Here is a 20,657-nt window from a genome sequence, read left to right as displayed (position 1 = left end):
AGGTGCTGTAGCTTCTTCTCCTATGAACAGTACAACTCAAATTGCTGTGCAAACATTGATATTTACAGTGACTTGTAGGGAGAATCTACAATACCGTTCTATATGCCAACCTTAAACTATGTTAAGCAGGAGGAAAAGGGGAGAAATTAATCATTTAACAGTAAAGCCATACGAGAAGAAAATAAATAGTGGGTTACTAAAACTTCTCCTGTGTAATGTTTAACACAATATTGTGAAGTTGTTCAGAAATTAACATGAAGGGCTCCAAATCTACTGAAAACCAAACAGTATTTTAGTTTGGTTTTTAGTGTCGTCGATCAGTTAGTCATTTTGAGGGGAGTTTTTCCCACTCAGTGGAGCATTGCTGCAGCTTTCAGCATAAGCCAAGACAATATTCCTAATTACTGAAGGCACTGGACACTAATAGGTTGCATAACAATAACACTGGTAAAATTCCTATAGCACGAAGATATTAAATGTTCCAAAAGTTGTAAGAAGCATTTAAAGAGGAAAATAAATAGCTGTTTATTCATGCGATATAGAGTTAGACTTCAGTCAGTAATGGTCATTTTGTTTCGACATCGTTTTATATTTTGCAATTTGGTAGCTTTGTATCTGACCACTAATGAAAACAGGGACACACTGATTGGTGAGCAAGGGTGATCTGTAGCTGTAACTACATTGTAGAAGTGATACCGTTTTATTGTTCTGGAAATTGGAGATTAGAAATCACACAATGACAGAAATGTTATACTTCCTTTAGGAGTACACAATCTGCTGCCTGTGACAGTTTACTTAGGAATCAGTAGTCCTTTAGTGTATGTTTATATGGACAATTATAAGTACTGAATTTTATATTAACGCAATACTGAGGCGATTCAAATTATTTCACGAGTAGAAGGAAAACCCCAAACAAGCAAGAGAACAAACAGCAGAGACAAACCCCATTACATTGCAGAGGCAAGTAAAGGAAAACAATCGCAGGTTAAAAAAAACAGACTACACTTTATGATGTTCCAGTTGTTATTAATCAAAGGCAACCCTAAACAGGTGGGTTTTACCCTCAATTTATAATATTTGGCTGTTTTGCCGTTTTCTAGAAGTTTGTTCCAGATTTAAGGAACATAGAAGCTGAATGCTGATAATCCGTGCTTGGTTCTGGTGCTGTAGATGGAAAAGCAGACCAGAACCAAAAGACCTGCTTGAATTAACTTAAATTAATGGCTTCCTAGCACTTACCTTGAAGTTTTTTTGCAAAGCAGTAGACATCAAACAGCTCATCAGGAGCCCTATTGCCATAGTTACGCACACCGGGTGAGTCCTCCCGATCACCATAGCAGCCGGGCCGAGGTGACTGGATGGGATACCTGCAGAGGAAACCAAGTGGAAGGAGCAAACACAGAGAGAGTTAAAGAAGAAAGAGCAAGATTTATATGGCTTGGCCATAAAAAAAGCAGCCGCAGACAGACCGAGTCCCCCAGGGATGGGTCCATGCTCCCGAGTAGAAGATGAAAACCCAGCAACACTTTTATCATTTTCTGCTCTGAATACAGCAAGTTTAAAGACATCTTCCCAAGGAAAGAAAAAAACAAAAAACTCAAATCCAGAACCCTGGCAGTGAAAAAAAGTAGAATCTATGTCCTGCCAAAAGCAGGATGTACACTGTGTATATTCCCTTAACTCTTCTTAATTGTTTTGTTTTCAGCTATATTTTACTGTCAAGTTATGCATAAACTGTTGTGATATATTTCATAAGACAGAAGCAGAGAAACAGTGAGAGAAGGAGAGGCGAGAAGCAAAGAAGAGGGTAAAACAATCAGTAATTCCTTCAGTGACTCGGTATGCCTGAACAGCAGAAAGAAACAGCGATCCATATTGGGGCCAAACTTTTATACTTATTCCTCCAGAACATTGATTTGTAGCACCGGGGCACAACAAAGAACCTGATTAAAAGATTTCAATAGGTATACAGGGACTTGTAAAAAAAAAACATATATATATATATATATATATATATATATATATATATATATATATATATATATATATATATACCTTTGGCGTCTGTGGCTTCTGCTGCTCTATTTCTGTTTGTGGCTGAACAAACAACAATGGCTTTCTTTGTGCTTTTCCTCTTGGATTAATTGGACACCTCCCTCGTGGCTGATGTGCCATCAGAAACTCTTGAATCTAGACCAATTAGTTAGCTACCAAGTAAAAACAGCAAGGCTGCAGGACAGAAGGAAAAACTGGGAAAAAAGAAGTGTCACTGCAAGGAGGCAAAGAAGCTGTCAGGAGGACAACAAACAGCATGTCTGCCTGCTGAAGCAACAGTGATTTGGAATTAAAATGGAGATACGGGGAATTACACAAGATCTCATTGGGAGTTGTTTTTTTTTTCAGGGGATTTAATAGAAAATGGTAAAATAAAGCACATGCGAGCCTCCTTACAGACGGCTCTAATGGTGCAGATGTAACCAACTCATTTTCCAGCCATCAAACAAGCAATCAGTTTCAATTCTATTGCATGGTTTTAATTTAGAATTCACATATTTTGACAAGATAAGAAGTGAAGCTATTTGGAAGTTCTTAAAATATTCACTTACTGCAGAAAGCCTCGTAACTGAACTGACAGTCAGATATAGCTGTAGTGTGCATGAAGAGCATTCTATTCAGCCACTTGGATTCCAGACAATCGTATATCTGACTACATTTTCGCCGAAGGAGAAATAACAGAAAAAGACGATATGCTGCAGAGAGACTCGAGTATTGTTTATTCTATTTCCATAGTTTTTGGAACTCTATATAGGAGAGGAAATCTTTTTGCCTCACCGTACAGTCTGGTCTGCCAGCCAGCCGGCATCACAGTTCTCATAGCCATCGGCAAAAGTTGATTGCAACTGGCCAGGTGTTGCAATGGTAGCCGAGTTCTCTATGCAAACCCTCTTGGCATCAGCGAAGGACAAGGCGTAGCGATCGTGAGGGGCCCGGTAGTGGAACACTACACCTAAGATATAAACAAAGATAACGTTTTAAAATCATTGCAATGGCTCCCTGTAAGTCTCAGAATATATTTTAAATTTATTTTAGTGACTTTTAAATAGTCTTAATGGTCTTGGGCAATCCTTTCTTGCAGAACTGCTATTAACTTACAAACCTGTGAGATCCTCAGGCAATTGTCTATTTACAGGCCCAAGAATACTTAAGGAAATACTGCTCTCCAGTATTACGACAGCCATCTGTGGACTAGTGTGCTCTCTGAGTGCCACACAGAATGTGGCACTCAGACACTTTTTGGCTGCAGTTCCTGAACCGGATCATCCGTGCTCAGTCCATCCACTTTCCACACATTTTGAAAAGGTACATTTCATTTTGTGGGGTTATTGTTTATAGTTCTGTGTAGCACTTTGACCTGCTTTTAGTAGGAAGGGTGCTTTATAAATAAAAGTGATTGATTGATGGATGAGACACAAGACACTAGAACAAGCAGGGAGGCTGCGCCAGAAAACAATACAAATTTACGGCCTGCGCCCTGCAAATCTAAGCACGTTTTATGAACAGCAACCTCGTGCCATTAAAGCACGAGCACGTTCATCCACGGAGGTAAACAATGGAGCCCTCTAGCTCTAGTCATCATGTGTTGACATTGTTCCATCTGTGCAGGACAAACCAGCAGAGTTGGGGTTCAGCAACCTGTGTGTAATGTACATGTCTCTGATTTACATCAGGTCGTCCATTGGCTCAATGAAAAAAAGACACCAAAAAAGAAACATATGTTGCCCTTTGTATACAGTGTGTGACAAGCAGTGGGGATATTTATCTTACTGCTTTAGCTCTACACACAGAGTCCCTGTGCTGAATTTCGCCCGCTCCTAAGTTCATGATGGAATGACAAGCAAGGCAAACAAAGAAACAGAGCAACAATGCTTTCTATAGCCGGGCAATCCAACCAGGGGGTAAAATCCCTGTCACTCAGCGGCTGCTGGATGTGGGTACCAACAGTGCTGTCAGGTCGCATATTAAAGTTAGATGCATAGACGGAAAGCTTTCAGCAGGTATGTGTATTGAATTTTTAAAGGCAGTGACTCTTTAGCATTTTTACGACAAGTATCACATTAGTGTTGCGTTCTGTTGTCTTAAAATGAAACTATCAAAGTTAAAAGTTTCACAGTCAGAATTCAAAATTTCAGGTTGGAAAATCAAAATGGCTGTCTTGCATATAAAACATAGGGATAGTTACAGTGAAAAGAAAAATAAAATTTATTCAGACTTTTGGTGATTAGTATCTTGTTAGATCTTTCAGGCACCGTTATGTACAACCATTTGTGTGAATACAAATCAGAGAAATGCATATTGGTATTCATCTGGCCACACGGAGCACATCCATTTGAAAAACCCACAAATTATAATCTTTGAACTGAAGCAGTTTGTTATGCTTTGATTGTAGTCTTACATCAGCATGAATTATCTCATAATAAACAAGGTATGATTTCAAACCAGCTAAAAATGTATGTCATAATTTATGTCACACTGGGAAATGCTCTGGCTTTGTTACATAGCATGAACAGTACTGGGCCTCATATGCATGTTGATGTGCACTGATGGTCAGCTGGCTGATACATGACTTCTTTGGTCTTTTTTTGTCATGAGTATCAGAAAGAGAAATGTTGTTCTTTGGATGTTTTCAGTTTAAAAAAAAAAACCATAAACATTCAAGGCATGAAAAATGAAGGAGAGCTGTTTTATAATAACTTAGTATAAGATGATTGGCAAACTGTTCTTTAAAAAAAAAGATAGCATAAGGTGATTACCTTTTCTTAAAACTATGACACCGTTAAATTGTAGTAAGAATGATAACACGCAGTCGAAGTACTGTCATCGGAGCTTGTGCCACAGTGTGCAAACCAAGGCTTCAGAGTACGCACAAATGCTGAAAAAGGGTGGAGAGAAAATAAAATTGACTAGAAGAAACTAGCTTAGTTGAACTGTGAAAGGTCCACACGTCCATCTACCAATCTCTGCCTGGCATTCACACACCCCTGAGAACCATCCAGTGTCATACAAGCTTGTGTGCTTCTGCCTCCTTTATCCTCTATGACTTTGTCTGGGAAAGTGAGAGATTCCATGTGAGACGGATGCCAAAGAGGCAGTTTAAGTTTAAGAATAACAGAACAGGCTTTAGTGTGAAAAAGCTAGCACCAGTGTTTTGAACATAAGATGCAAACAGAATTCTCCTCGGTCTCTGCAGACTATCTGACTATTCGGTCATTCTCCTTCTCTGAGCTATATGGAGCATAAACCCTCTGAAATATCTCCTTTTTTTTCTTGCCCTTATTTTCATCCTCCATCCCTTTGATTTGAGGCTGTGGGACTTTGTCCAAACAGAGATGCTAATTTGCTCGTTAATATGTGCGCAGGAGAGACAAATAACTTTCCTTTCAGTAAGAGGAAACCCTGTCCTGTTCCACAAGAGGGTTGAATGCCCAGCACCTTATGTCTATTTTTACCCTCAGCATCTTTGCACATTCTCACACGGTCTCTAAGGGGAAGAGCAGAGAGGCACCATATGTGGCTGAATGATGCCCTCATTTTAGCATGGTGAGTAGCTGGTACTCTTTGCCCCCCTGGCAGGGTGCAGCGTACTAGGCAAACTCTGTCTGTCATTGTTAGACAAAAAAACAACAAAAAAAAACAGTATTAATTTGTGAAAGCAGAAAAAGCACACGCAGAATTTCAATTCAAGATGACTCTGAAACAACAGGAATAAAACTTGCATCCAAAACATAAAGGTTATTGCATAATTCTATGAAATATGCTCATCTGCTTTCTTGCTAAGAGTTAGGAGGGAAAACTGCTCTTGATTCTTGGTGCAAAATTACAGAATAAAAACTGGAAATTAGACAGGACCTGCTTAATAAAATTTTTTAAAAATGTGGAGCTTTAAAACTCATAAATTATCACAGCAATACTACTAACTTGGATTTTTTTTATACCTTGGTTAGTTTTATGAGAATGACTAAGACAGTCCAGTTTAAAATCCAAAGAAGAAAATAATGTAATTATCTCTAAAATCATTCTTAGATATTAAACTGATAAGACTTTAATGCAAGATGTCATGAAACAAATCACAATGAGAGCACATAGGAGTCTCTATAGTTTCTAATCACTAAAATAATATTCCAACAAGCAGTAAGTTGTTGTGTTGCTTTTTAAATAAGAATTATTATAGATTGTATTTACTGCCCAACATATACTAAATAACTATTTAGGTTTAGATATAAATAAATGTAAACGTGCCACATAAGAATAAATAAAATGTTATACGAAGTGACTATAACATTTCTTCTTTAGATTTACAAAGTTATTGATTTTGTTAATATAGACTAACTTTCAAGTCGATCAGTGTCTACTATTTATTCAAAAATGAGGAACAACAGTATAACAAGATATTCAAATGAGATGTCTGTTTGTAAAGAAGGGCCAAAAATGAAATTTCTACTAATAAAGTTTCATTTTCCCACAGTGACAACAACAATTTCATCATTTAGAGGAACGGAAACAGAAACAAGATGTGAGCCTATTTTCTTACAACCAACAATTTCCTCTTAACATGTTGCACTCATTTTCTCCTTTCACTCAACTCTGTTTTTTATTTTTATTTTGTTTTTTAAACAGTTATGGAGAATAGCGGTGAACAGATTCTCCACCAGCCCACCAATAATTGGCCCAACGGGGACATCGCTTTTTTTTAATGTCAGTGCAAAATTATTTTGTAGCTTTTTTTTAAACACATCTACAAGGACTACCAATGAATGTGAAACACATAATATCTATGCCTCAAGAATAATAGCAAACAAAATTCCTTTATAAATTTCAGAGCTGTATTTAAAGCGGCTCAAACTATTATGGAGCATAGCACAAATATCTTCAGAAAACATTTCAGAGTTACATAATCTCTGCCACTTATGTTAGTTGTATGAAGCCACTTACAAATCTAAAATGGATAAGTCTTGTAAAGCAAATATATGAATAAGTAATCACAATTGCTTTTTAACCATCTTCAGGGCTGACACACCATCTCAGTCAGTGACATGATGTCATATGTTAGCACTATCCATGTAGCTGTTGGGCTGCATCCAAGAAACATGACGGTTTAGCCCAGGAGAACACAGGAAAAGCAAAAATGGCAAAAAAAGAGGACAGAGGCAATCAGAGAGAGATATAATGAATATGTAGGAGAAGAAAGTGAAGATTAAAAAATTAAGCACAGTTCTGAGGATGAAATGAGTGGTGTGGAGTATTATGTAATGATACAGCCGAGCAGTATCAATACTTGCAAATTACCAATTTGATACCTGAACAGAATTAGCGAGAAGGCTGGAGCACTGTCACTTCGCAGGACTTGCCAATAAAGACTAAACAGCAGAGGCGGTTGCTCCTCACTGGCTTCATAAACAGTTTCACTCTGAACAAGTGGCATTGATTGGCCAAGAGTTGCAGGACACAGGCTCTCAAAAGCATCATATCAGGGTTAATGAAGATGTTGCTATTTAAGAAGGGAAAACTGGGCTCTAAAAAACCTAGAAAAATGGAAAACAGATAAGACACAATTGCCAGATTTTTCCCTGTTGTAGTTTGCACGTATTCCCTTAAGGGTAATTTATGGACAAGGAGAAAATGATGTTTGTGCTACTTAAAACAGTGGCTATTGTAGCATGCTGTGCCTCTCAAAAATAATAAGGTCACTGCATTTAGAGCTGATGTTGGCTATATTTATACAAGCAAAGTTTGCTCCAAGGTGTGCAGTTGCTCTGGTGATTATAGCAGCTTGCCATTAAACATAAACTTGAGTGAACTGGACATAATGTGGCGACAGCTTTATAACTACAACACCTTAACAAAGTCTTTGAAACTCTCCAAGCTATTACTGAACGCCTGACTTTATATATTAATGAACTTTAATAAAATTCCAGTCTTGACACATAGGCTAAAAGAGCTTCAAGATTTGAATCCCCCTTGCAGCTATAAGAGCAGTCTGCATGCCTTTATATATCTGTGGCCATGGAAGTGATTGGAACAACTGAATTCAATAATTTGGAGGAGGGTTTCTGTACTTTTGGTAATCTAATGTTAGTTGAAGACGTTATACCTCAAACTGGCATTTTAATAAACCCAACCATGGAGCCAACTCTTTGCTTAGTATAGCCATAAATAAAACTAAGGCTCTGTTTACACAGAGCCGATTTTCAGTGAAACCGTCACCTTTTAGTGATGAGAAATCTGATGCTTGTGTTGTCCGGCTGAAAACCACGTGACCGAACACAAACGATACCTCACATTACATTGGACATGCCACCGCTTTATTGTGCGTGTTTCTTTTCAAAATAAAACTGCGATGAACCGTACTGCTTTGAGATATGAGGAGAGCATTTGTTATCAGCAGTGGCTGAAATGGAACTAAGAAAAAAAAAAAAGAGCAAAACCTCCCCCTTCTGGGAATACTTTGAGATGGCTTTGAGATGGTTAATTATGCTAAAAAATAATTAACCACATGTCCGCTGGCCCCCAAATACTCGCCCTGCAGAAATTTTATAGAAACTTTTGTTATTGTTTGCAGCTTGATCAGCAAAGATCTATCAATCTCACACAACTGAAACAGACTTAAAACTGTTGGAAGAGTAAACCTCTGTGCGTAGCTAAATGTAAAAGATCAGAACCAGCTGGAAATCCCAATAAAGGAGAATTTAGAAGAATTTTAGTTTTTCAGGAACCAAGTCAAAACACAAATAACACTATCTGGCCCAACAAGCACAGCACCCCCAAGAAACTAAACCACCAAACGCCTTTATTGTCAAATCAGTCCATGACATAAGACAAAGCAAAACGATTGACAGTCTCTAATGCTGGCACTTTTGCAACCTGGTGTCAGAGTGAGCCGTTTTGTGAACACAAACCGTGGAGGTGGGAGATAGTCCACAGATGTGAAGGCGCACCTGCGCAAAATGCACAGACACTGGGTTCGTTCTACGCATGCCTGGGCGGATAACAACAAAGACAATGACAGATAGCATTGTGCTTTGTGTGCTACTTAATGTGTTCAGTTTAGCACAAAATCTGATGAGTATATGTGTGTTACATGATTACTTGGCTTGTAGGGGCGTTTTCTAAATGAGGTGGAAGCTAAGGGTAAAACGTCCACGCGCGTTTCGATAACATGCTAACATCCGTGTAGAGGCCTGGAATGACAACTACAGCTGACTGGAGGTGGCTTGTCTCAACGTGGAACGTTTCTCCAATCATCATCCAAAAATTCTCACGGTTTCCAGACAGTGATCTTGTATAAACACAGCCTGAGTCGATGCAAGTGCAGAAATGTTATTTTGAACAAAGACGGTATTTTAAAATGAGGTAGCGTTTATACAGGAATCCATTGTTATGTGCAGCATAGTCCTCACTGATCCTCTCCGAGTCTCTGGGTTGATGAGTAATTATGAATAATCAATTAAACAATTATAAATATCCAAAGAAATTACAGCTGCCGTAAATCAGGACTCTGTCTCTTGTTGAAGGCAGTCTTATCGATCAAGCTGCTGTATGTGAGACATCCAATTAATTTTGAAAGCAAAATCTTATAAACAGCAGCAAATAAAGGCTCAGAGAGCCATTTTAGTCCTTGCAAAACGTCAATCAAACTGTTAGGCACAAGGATACAGAATTGATTCTTTTTTTTAATTCATTTTACAAACATTTTGATGTTTGGCTTAAGAATAAGCTCAAGTTTTAGCATATTCTGTAATCTAATACTCTTAGTGTTTGATATTAGTACAATCTAGTCATTTTGATATGTGTACAAACTTATTTTAAGCAAAGTTACTAGACAAAGAAGAAATAAGGCTTAAATACATGAAGGAGAACATGCTTAAATGATTAAACTATAATTGAGTGGAAATGACAGTGAAGCTGTTATGAGCCTTAAGACTTTGATTTTGTACTTTTTCATGACACAGTCTTGTTCTGTACTATAGGTTTTCCAAATCAACAAAGGAGCAGCATTTCCTGTCAAATAAAGTGTTACCAAAAACAATTTACAGCTATACAAGTAAAAAAACACAAAAGGAAATAGTCACAATCATATGCAGCTTCACAAATCCTTGAAAAGTCTTGAACCAGCACTACAGTGTGCTTCCAAGCTTCTCGTTTTTTTCTTGTCTTTAACTGTTCAAATAGAGATAACACTTTGTTTACCTGTGACCTCCAGTGGAACGGTGTCCTGCTCATCATTGATGCCCACCACAACTTCACAGCGATAAAGTCCAGAGTCGCTGGACCGCAACCCAGTCAGAGCAAGGCTAGCGTTGTAGCGGTCCTTACTGTACCCGGGCAGTGACACACGACCGTGGAAGGCCTTTTTCACCTGAAAAATGTGGAGAAAGAGTGAATAAAAAAGAAGAGATGGAAATAACAGTAGAGCAAGACAGCTAATATCCAGCGAAGTGATTCATATTTTATTGGTCACTGCTATACCTTGACCACACTGTCTTTGGCCACCAGGACCGACTGCTCCTTCTGCAGGCCGTCGGAGCCTCGCTGACCCCAAACCTTGGTCCATTTGATCCTGGGGGGCTCGGGGAAAGAGCTGGCACCAGGGCGAAGGGTGAAGAGGCAAGGGAGCAGCACCGTCTTAGACAGCTCCTCGGTAATGGTCTGATGAGTCACCTTCCGCATATTCACCACAGTGTCAGCACTGGTTAAACCTGAGGAGAGCAGAGGTAAAGGGGAAGAGAGAAGTAGCGAGATTAATCAATCCGCTCTTGTAAATGCGGCCGCTGAACGCTATTCCTCATTACTCTGAAAAGGTTTCAGTTAATTGATTTCCGTGGCCGAAAAGTGCGATTTCCTTCCAGTTTCTTTAGTGATGATCCTCCTGTTTGTGGAGTAAAAGCAAAATAGTCAGAAACTCATTGAATGTCGTTGATGATTGTCAGTGATCTAGCAAAGCATTATTGTTGTAGCTGACAGAACAAGTCAGTGAATAGGGAAAATGTCAAACATGCTTGATAAACCTTACATCACCCCTTGAATGTGCATCACAAAATCAATACCAAACACCTCTTTGCTATTTAAAGCATTACCTTCAAGAAAAATGTGTTTGTCATAATATAACTATTAACAAGATCTCATATTTGTCTGCTTGTACAACACCTATAATACATTATCAAAATGCTCTAATGCCTTGTTTGACATAAAAGAATTGCATCATTTGCATTGCAGAAGTAAACACCTTAGAAAAGCGCTTCCAACCTCTGATCCATATGTGCTTGTTTAGATCCAACACAGTGATTTTTGTTTTCTTCTTTTTCTTGCTCCCTTATCTTTTCCTGTTATCTTTCCTGTTACATCTAAGAACAGTATAAAAAAAGGCACTTTCTCTAAATTAAGTCTCCACAAACCCCAGTGGCAGTACATGCTTGTTGAATCAGCTGACCAAGTTGTTAGCCACGCTGCTAGAGGCAGATCTGTCACTCAGTAGAGCACTTTGGTATAATCCTCACTCGCAGACTGACACGCTGCTCAGATGATCCCAACGTTACAAATTGATTAAAGTACTGTCTGTTGTCGCTTGGTCAACCTCAGGTAGACAATTTAGTTTTGGTGGATGTATCTCAAAATACCCGTTTCAACAACTTTTGCACACTAAAGATATAACTGTAAGGATTTGGTTTTCTCTGTGTGTTTATTTGGGGTTTTTGTGTCTTTTGAGTGTCCGTGTTGTCCTGTCATCATCATTTCTCTCAGCTACTGCGTCCACTGCATCTGCCTCACCACCTCACACTAGAAATCATGACAGTAACAGAACTAAAATGCTAACATTACCCTTATTTCATCAAGTTTTGTTGAGATCTAACAAATGACATTTTAGTTGTTGTATATTTTTGATACCCTTTGACCTGAAATTTAGCGGCATTTTCAGTCTGACCATTTATATTGGCTATTTTAAAGATAAGTGAACAGAGTCAAGCATGAAAACAAGCATTCAAAATACACCAAAGTATAAAAAGAAAGAAAAGTAAGAAAATCTCAGAGCAGGTTTCAGACTTTGAGGGAATGTAGAGCTTCGACATGGTGATCCTTTAATCGAGTCTCTCTAGATCACTCGCATTGAAAAAAGTAAATTATATTTTAAAAACATTTCCCTAAACAAAATCTGCCATCAGACATGGCGGAAACACTATTCTTCTGTTTGCTTCTGAGAGTGGAATCAGTAATATGATGAAGCAATGGAATGAGACCATGATGCCTCTCTGACCAACTACACACACATCAAACCACGCAGCACATGGAGTTGAACTAAACAAATCTGGATTACAATTTAACCATGTTGTGTCGGGCTGAGTTTACACTCCCTGGCGTCTGAGTGAGCCACAGCTGGCAATTCTTTTTGGCCTAGAGAGACAATGCTGAGAAACCCGACCGCAAAACAAGCAAAGATGAAGAAACGAGCTGAGATGTCCCATACAGCAGGTCCCGAACAGCTGAATTGAAACAACTAATTTCTGTTTTCATTAGAGCGGAGTTCTGCAGCAATAAAAAATGTTTTTTGTTTCTTTTTTATTTTAATAAATGGCCTTAGGGTTAGATGTTCATTTAAAAAACATTCCACTGGTCTCTCATGAAATTATATTGTCACATTGCATAAATATCAGAACAAAAACTGGGTCTGTGTCGTAAAGAGCCTTCAGACATGATTTGTTGAGAATTGGTGCCACACACATAAATGGAATCGAAACTGAATGTCAACATTTGCGATGAACAAAATCACACCCTTTCATTGTTCTTTGCAGTCAGCTGGCAAATGGTTGAATCTATACTTATAACACGTTCCACAGAAAAGGGATCCAGCTTTCTGTTGTTGTTTTTCACGATAAAAATAATTTAAATTCAATCGTGAATCTGTCAAGAATAAGGCATCCCAGATACTGTATGCCCACTTGCTGTCATGATCTCCCTGGCTTTGAGCCCCTCATCAGACAGTCTCATTGTGACAGCGGCTCTCTCCGTGTTTGCCTCGCTCCGTCTTTTTTACATCCCAGCTAACATCTCTGACAGCTGGGTTATTCTCACAGGAGTGGTGTTGGAGCAGAAGCTGCCTGTCACAACTTCTGCCCTTCTTAACAGCAAAGGGGAAACTTTTTTTTCTTTGTTTTTCTTTTCTTAGTTTTCTATTTTTTTTTTTAGAGACATAGAGATGCAATCAGACATGGGGGTGGAAGGCATGTGCTGCTCCAATTTTTACTGTTTCTTTAATTTGAATCTTCATTCCTTTGATTTTTTTTGTGGAATAATTTTGTGGATTTATTTGTGGAATAAACTCACTGTGACCTTCCTTGTTTCATTCTTTGACTATTCAAAATCTTTACGTTGCCATGCAAATTCGTCACATTATGTCAAGGTGCAACAAGAAACAAACTTTGATACATTTTATTTCTATTTCAAACCAATTTAACTCCCAATTCTGAAATCATTAAAAAAAGGACTCAGTTTTCAAATTTATTTTGCAAATTTGAAAAGTGTTGCACACATTTGTTTTCGGCGGCCTTTCCACTGAATTCTAGAGCAAACCATTACCTGTTGAACTAATGATAGTAAATAGACTCCTCCTTTGAGTGATTTAATCTCAGTTTAAGCACAGCTGTTCTGGGAAGGCCTCAGGTTAGTCAAATGTCCAACCATTAAATGTGTACTTCACATATGGATAGAAGGAAGCAACCACTGAAAGAAAGGCAAAATAAATTGCGTTCAAGTTGCAAAATGCTAAAATGGAAAACTAACAACGTGAACAAACCTTTTTCATGCTGAAGCATGATGGTGGTAAAATGACCATGTTTGTTCTTTTCTTCAGCAGAGTCAGTTAAATGTTGGAAATGTGCCAAAGTTGTTTGCAAAATGAAATGAGCTGCTAGTAAATACAGCGCAACGCTGAAACCAAAGCTGTTGGAGTCATCTAGACCTAACCACAAACAATCCCAACCACCGATTTTCGTCTGGATATTTAGTTTTGAAGGAAGCCGATGAACATTTATGATGTCTGTTGATTACAAGTGAAACACAGATGACGATGGACATCCCGGAAGAGAAAGATCTCATTGATTTATTTCCATTAGTGCTACCATCCACTACAAACTATTTATTTGTCTTTCTGCAGAATCACTTGACTGAAAGCATGTTAAAGCGTTACTCCCCACAGGACCAGCCTGTCCTGTCTGTAATTAAATGTCAGATTGTTTGAACAGTAAACTTGCAGCAATCACAGACACACTGCTGTTTTGTCATTTTGCCCCCCCCCCCCCCCGTGTCCTGCTTATTCTCTCCTCTCTATTCATTTCCTACAATTCAGGCTACATACCAGTTTTAAAACCATTTATTTCAACTCATCTTTTTTTCTCTCTGTATTTTCTCTTCATCTTTGTATGACAGATTTACTTTTTAATTTGTCCTTGTTGAAAAGATACATTTACATTAGGAATCACATGATGGGAACAAGGTAAAGAAGCGAAGGCATGGATGTATTCATGTTTTTGTTTGATATTTTTTCACAAGTTACCCATCTTCCTGACGATCCTTAAATCAAATTTATTGATTTGTTTGTAGTGAAACTGAAATATTTCTTATCTCCTGCAAACTACTGAGTTAAATTAACTTATGTTCTTTGGAGCAGCTTTAGACCTTCTAAATAATACCAGAGATTATAGGGCAGCGTTCGCGAAAAGATGTTGGAAAGCCACACACTACCGATGTAAATAAATATTGTCTAACAAAAATCTTAAACTCGTTGAACATGCTTCTCCTCTAACTTTGCAAATATATATTGCCATTTTTTTTAAATCTTGAAAACTGCAGGGCTGTATATATGCTGTTGTTGTACATGTCCAACAACTGGATGACCAAAGTTTGCAGTGACTGCCTGTCTTAGAGCAATGACTTTAGATGACGAACGGGAGCTGAATCATTTAAGATTTAAATGTGTTTTTATGATGTAGCTTTCCTCAACAGATTCCATGGGCTGCATGACTTTACATCACGGATTATATGTATTACAGGGGAAAAGAAATCTATCCAAACCCACCGACCTCTAAGTAAAAAAAGGGATTGCCTGCTAAGCCAAGTAACTGAGTGTGCCACCTTTGGCAGCAGCATCTTTCACCAAGTGTTTTACAGACCTGGCAAATAAAGTGTCAGGTCTCGAAAACATTTTTGTTTGTCTGTGGAAAACAAAACCAGCCCCTCTCTTCTTTGAGGAATTGCTTTAATTCAGTGTATAACAATTTTTAAGCATTGCGTTTTAAGGTCAGGCTACTGCACTCTCAAACATATTTAAGCCCAGACTCTGAAATCTTTAAGCTATTCCAAGGCAAACTTGCTGGTATGCTTCAGATCCTGGTCCTTCTGTATAACCCAAGAGAGCTCAAGCTTAAGGATATTCACCATTTAGTACCATTTAGTTGTGTTAAGGAGCACAAAAGCCCCAGACCATCCCACTTCTACCACCGTGGTATACAGTGGGTATAGGGTTCTTTCTCTGAATTGCTGTCTTCATTGACACCACATGTAACTGAACACACATCTTCCAAAGTGTACGACTTTAGTCTGATTAGTTCACAGAATGTTTTCCAAAAAGTCTTGGGCTCATCAAGTTATTTTCTTGCAATTGTGAAAGGGACACATTTGTTCGCTTTAGTTATTTTCTCTCCTGTGAAAGGCATTTACCCCGCTCTCTTTCTTGTTGTGCCATAATGAACCCTGACCTTAAGGGGGGGAAGTGAGGCCGGCAGCTCAGATGTTGTTCTTGTTGTTTTTGTGAGCTACTGAATAAGATGATTCGCCACTCTTCCATCTTTTATGTTTTTGTGAATAATTGCTCTCACTCTGGCTTGCTAGAGTCCAAAAGTCATAAAAATAAAACTCCATCACCTTTTTGGATGTTAGTGACTTTGTTTCTCATCTGTTCTTGAATTCCTTTCATCGGGACATGGTGCGTTTGGAGCCCTGTTAGCCTGCTTCATGTTATGTTACTTTCATTTCAGTAATTTATTGTTTACATAGGCCTGGAAGCAATATCAGTAATATAACTTGAGTACATATATTTACTCATCAGCTTATATTTGTCTGACATTAAAATTTGATTGATTTTCCGAAACATTTAGATGTGACACTGGAACCAAAACAGAAGAAATTTCACTTTGTGACAAAACTTTGACAAATTAGACATTAAATTTTAGCAACATATTGTATGTATTTTCACATAACAACATTAGATCACGTGAAAGTACAATAGTCATGAATTATCCCTTGCTGTTTGGCCAATGTGCCTTTGAACACACACACACACACACACACACAAAAAGGCACATGAATAATTGTCATTGCTCATTCGTGCAGCCGTTATGCCTTTTCAGTTGTTCACTGTAAGAGGTTGAGTGCTTCTTCCCTGATAGCTTAACATCAGCCCTCCCATCACATTTTCCTCTCCCCACAGGCGCATAAACACACATAAATATCCACTCCTTTGCTTCTTCTAGTGGCATCGCTTAGACAAGCGCTACTTGTCTAACTCCCACCCCAGCTGGTCTATATTACTTTGGCTGGCAATATGAAACAGGATTTGTGCTCTGAAATGGCCTCTGATTCAGCATTCAAGAGGAGCTCAGCCCATCAACTGAGATGACCTGTGGAAAAAAAAAGAGCGAGAGGGTTTTTGAAAGCACAATAAGAGGAGGAAATGAAAGAATTGGGAAGGAAAACATACAATGACTAGCCTGATCACACAAGCAACTTTTCATCTGATAATGGTTTTGGTATTTGTACTTTGAAAACGAGTTCTGAAAGAGATGAAATAGAAATATAACTCTAGTATAAGAAAATGATTTAATCCCAATAGGAGTTGTAGAAAACAGAACTAGAGCATGCTTCCAATATCCAAAGAGTAGCTTCAGATGTCGGTAATTTTGTCTCTTTTGGGGAAACCAAAATGTGCTCTCAGGTTACTGCGGAGGTGAGCACTTTATCATCCTCTGTTTATTTGGACTGGTTAAAGCCTCTTTCACAAAGATGAAACCCAAGGTAAAACTTGAAGCATTCTTACCCAATCAGGCTAGATTCCCTTTAATGCACTTCACTTCTGAAAATTGAATGTATGAACATTTTTCTTTTTCAATGTAGGTAAATATAAAACAATACGGACCGAAACATCACCGTTGTCTAAAATCCGCTTTTACATGGAAACATTGTCAGAGGCGCAACTCTCACATGGTTGCCTTTTGTTTGGTTATAAGTCTGGGTGTCATATTTGTCTTTATGCTTTATTTTGAGTGAGCAAAGCCCCGCTAGCTCTGAAAGTAAAGATAACAGAACATAATTTCACTCTACAAATATTCTGAAAAAGATGTATTTTTAAAAAATAAAACAAGCACCTACTCAGTGTAGTAAATATCTACTGAAAACAACATTTTCATCTGTAAATATATTCCTAATCAGGCACGCAACATTAAATCTATACAAGGCAGGCATAACAACCCAAATATACCACACATAAAAATCAACACAGATTAGTTGATTTGTGTTGATTTATTGTCAGCAAAAGTGTGCAAACTTTTGATTTTTCATGTAAAGTATTGCAAAATGACAGAGTAAATAAGTGTTCAACATGTTCACTGAAATTTAAAAAAATACTTAATAGAAAAGTCTTTGTTGGTTCTGATACCTTCGAGATATTTCCCTGTATGGAGAAACTATTTGCAAGCATAATTTTCCCACAAAACCAGGTTTTGTAGAGAAATCCATCTTCACAGTTTAAGAGATTCTTATGAAGAATGACCCAGCAAATTGTACAATGCACATCTCTGGTGTTATTTATCATTCAAGAAAATTTCAAGAGACTGACCGGATTAGTGGACAGTATTGCCTCATGGTCCAGAGATTCAAAACAAAAAAAATATATATTTTTCTTGATTTTCTTTATCCAACTTCTTTTCCTCATGTATTAAATTATATTAGTCAGGTTACAACTTAATTATTCAGTGCACATAACTTAATACCTTTACTAATTTTTGTCGATTTTTCATATGCATAAGTCACTTGGGCTGTTACTGAAATATAGAGTGATTATCATGTAAATACCCCCAGTAGAAAATATCTACAACAACAAAATGAAAAAAAAAAACACGACTTATAAGAGGTCTTTTAATAACCTTGTCTTTTGAGAGGACAGATATTCCTCCTGCAGCTTGTAGATAGAGAAACCTGATCACCAAGGTGATTGTCAACATTGCCTCATCTTCCTTCCCTTTGTACGTAGATGTATGCAAATGACCAAAAACAGCTGCAAAAGCTTTGGGTGTCTGATGCCAAGTTGCACACAGACACAGGATGGGCGGCAATGGCATTTTCATTTTAATAGGAACACAATTGCAGACGCCGCTCTGCAGCCTCCCTCTCTGCATTCTTCTTTTTCTCTTCGGTTGTTTTTTAAAATTCTTGCAGAAACATTTTTTTAAGATAAAGACAGTGTGTGCAGAGTTGATCATTTAAACTAAAGAGCAACCAAAACTGATCGAGGGCATCCACCGCAGCCGCCGTCAATCCGCTCCTTTTTTCTGTATATCAGCTTATTACGTGTGTGTGGTGTGTGTGTTCGTGCAGAAGGATTCGCAGGTCATGAGTCATGACACAATAGTGTCTGACAGGAGCTTGTTGTCATTAGTTGATCAAAGTATTAGGAAATGACAGTTGAAACAACAAAACAACCGGACTGTGGCTGACAGTTTGCTTAGAAGTGGTGGAAGTTGTTTGCGCTGCTCAAATTAATTCAGATTTAATTAAATGATATTTACATATTTGTCTTTAAAGATGCTGCATCTTAGATTACTTTTTAGAAGAGTTAATAAAGCTGACAGATGGGATGATATCAAGTACTGAAGTGGTTACTAAAGATTAATTTTGAAAAATTCAAAGAAAAAAAAATCTAAATTCAGAGGAAACATGTCTAAATTCTTATGGAAAAAGTTAGAATTAAAAAATTTTCTTAGATTTCTGTGAAAAAAAAAATCTGAATTCTGAGTATGCATTCTCAAAAAACAAGAAAATCAAAAGAAATAAAGAAAACGGGTGTAAAGAATGATGTGTATTATAAAAGAATTAAGACTCAATGTAGCACACAATCAGTCTCTTTATCAGTAAGCATCAATTCTCCAGATTTTCCACGGTTTAATCAGATTTAGCTGTGGATCATCATCTGCAAGCCAAAAAGCCACATTTGATAAGTCCTCACTGACTACAGTATTTAATATTATTGGTGACATATTTTTGCACTATTGCACAGTGGAAATTAACATTTAGATCACGTACACATAACTGGTCTGTGGTCTGTCTGCAGACAGGGAGGCAGAACAATTTTAGTTGTTCTAAATAAGCCTTAATTAACACTCCCTAAAAGAAAAAAGGGAACAGCGAAGGTAGTGAGGCATGTATAGACGCCAATGGAATCTTAAATTTTACACTTTTATATAAACAATAGGTTCAGTTAGGAGAGACTTTATTAATCTGGAGGAACTATGAGGTAGTTTGTTGCTCACATACACACACAACCACCAAAAAAAGATGAAAAACATTATTTAATAAACTTAATAAAAATGCACAATAAAAACATAAAAACTATGACAAAAAGAAACATTAATTTCCTTGTTTCCCACCCATCCTCCTCCCACCAGGAGCATTACAGAGTCTAATGGCCCGTAGCACAAAGGAGTTCCTAAGCCTCCCAGTTAAACAGCCCACTGACAGGAATCTGTCCATGAGAGCGTTCCTCTGCTGGGACAAAACAGTGTACAAGAGCTGGCTGGTATCTTCCAGAACTGCGCTCAATTTGGATAGGGGCCTTTATAGGATGGGGCCTCTTTTTCACCACGGTCTCCACAGACTTCAGGTTCATCCCAACCACAGAGCCACCTCTCCTAATTAGACGGTACAGATTTATGTACTGAAGAATCTTGAGTTTTGATATGTACCAATAACAAAGCAGTACTACCAAGTTACAAAACCCCCAAAACAAAACAAAACATTTGAGTAAATGTCCCAACTTCTGCCTTCAGTTATTGCAAAACTACTCGATCCCACTCTTTCAGATACAAGCGGCGAGTGACTGAGGGTCACTGCGCGTAACACAAACCCTGTAAATTCTAGACACTAACAGGTACCATAGAATTGCACAAATATCCGTGAGGGACGGCGGAGTCGCAGCTCGAAATTCAGTGAAAGAGGCGTACGGAGCCTCGTGACAGAAGCCCATTAAAATGCTGTCTACATCGTTTTAAACTGTGCGATTGTGAGTGGGAATAAAAATAGCAATAGGTATTTTGTTCCATATAACACAGTAGGAGTGTAACAGGTAAATCTTCTATGGATGCAAACTCGACTAAAACCCCACCTGTTTAGGATTGTATTTGAAACGTAATCAATTACAAATTTATTGATGGAACCTGACTTAATGTCGTGTTTTGATTGTTGATTCTATGTTGCATTGTGTTTCTGTGTTTGATATGATGTAAAGCACTTTGAAATGCCTTGCTGCTGAAATGTGCTATACAAATAAAATGTGAATGTGA

At 38.0% G+C, this 20,657-nt stretch overlaps 1 protein-coding gene across 1 annotated transcript in view; it reads right to left on the bottom strand.

Annotated features, from left to right (window-relative positions):
• ncan (neurocan) overlaps positions 1 to 20,657 on the bottom strand; it is a 178,118-nt gene that overhangs the window by 110,126 nt on the left and 47,335 nt on the right. Inside the window, exons 3-6 of the mRNA XM_005795699.2 lie at positions 10,525 to 10,754; positions 10,246 to 10,414; positions 2,833 to 3,007; positions 1,240 to 1,367 (exon numbers count right to left, since the gene is read on the bottom strand). Of these exons, the coding sequence (XP_005795756.1) occupies positions 1,240 to 1,367; positions 2,833 to 3,007; positions 10,246 to 10,414; positions 10,525 to 10,754 (702 nt within the window). The remainder of the gene's footprint in view (positions 1 to 1,239; positions 1,368 to 2,832; positions 3,008 to 10,245; positions 10,415 to 10,524; positions 10,755 to 20,657) is intronic.

This window comes from Xiphophorus maculatus, chromosome 9 (assembly GCF_002775205.1).
Source record: "Xiphophorus maculatus strain JP 163 A chromosome 9, X_maculatus-5.0-male, whole genome shotgun sequence".
NCBI lineage: Eukaryota > Metazoa > Chordata > Actinopteri > Cyprinodontiformes > Poeciliidae > Xiphophorus > Xiphophorus maculatus.
Note: the sequence above shows the minus strand (reverse complement) of the source record. Positions and strands in the feature narration are given on the sequence as shown.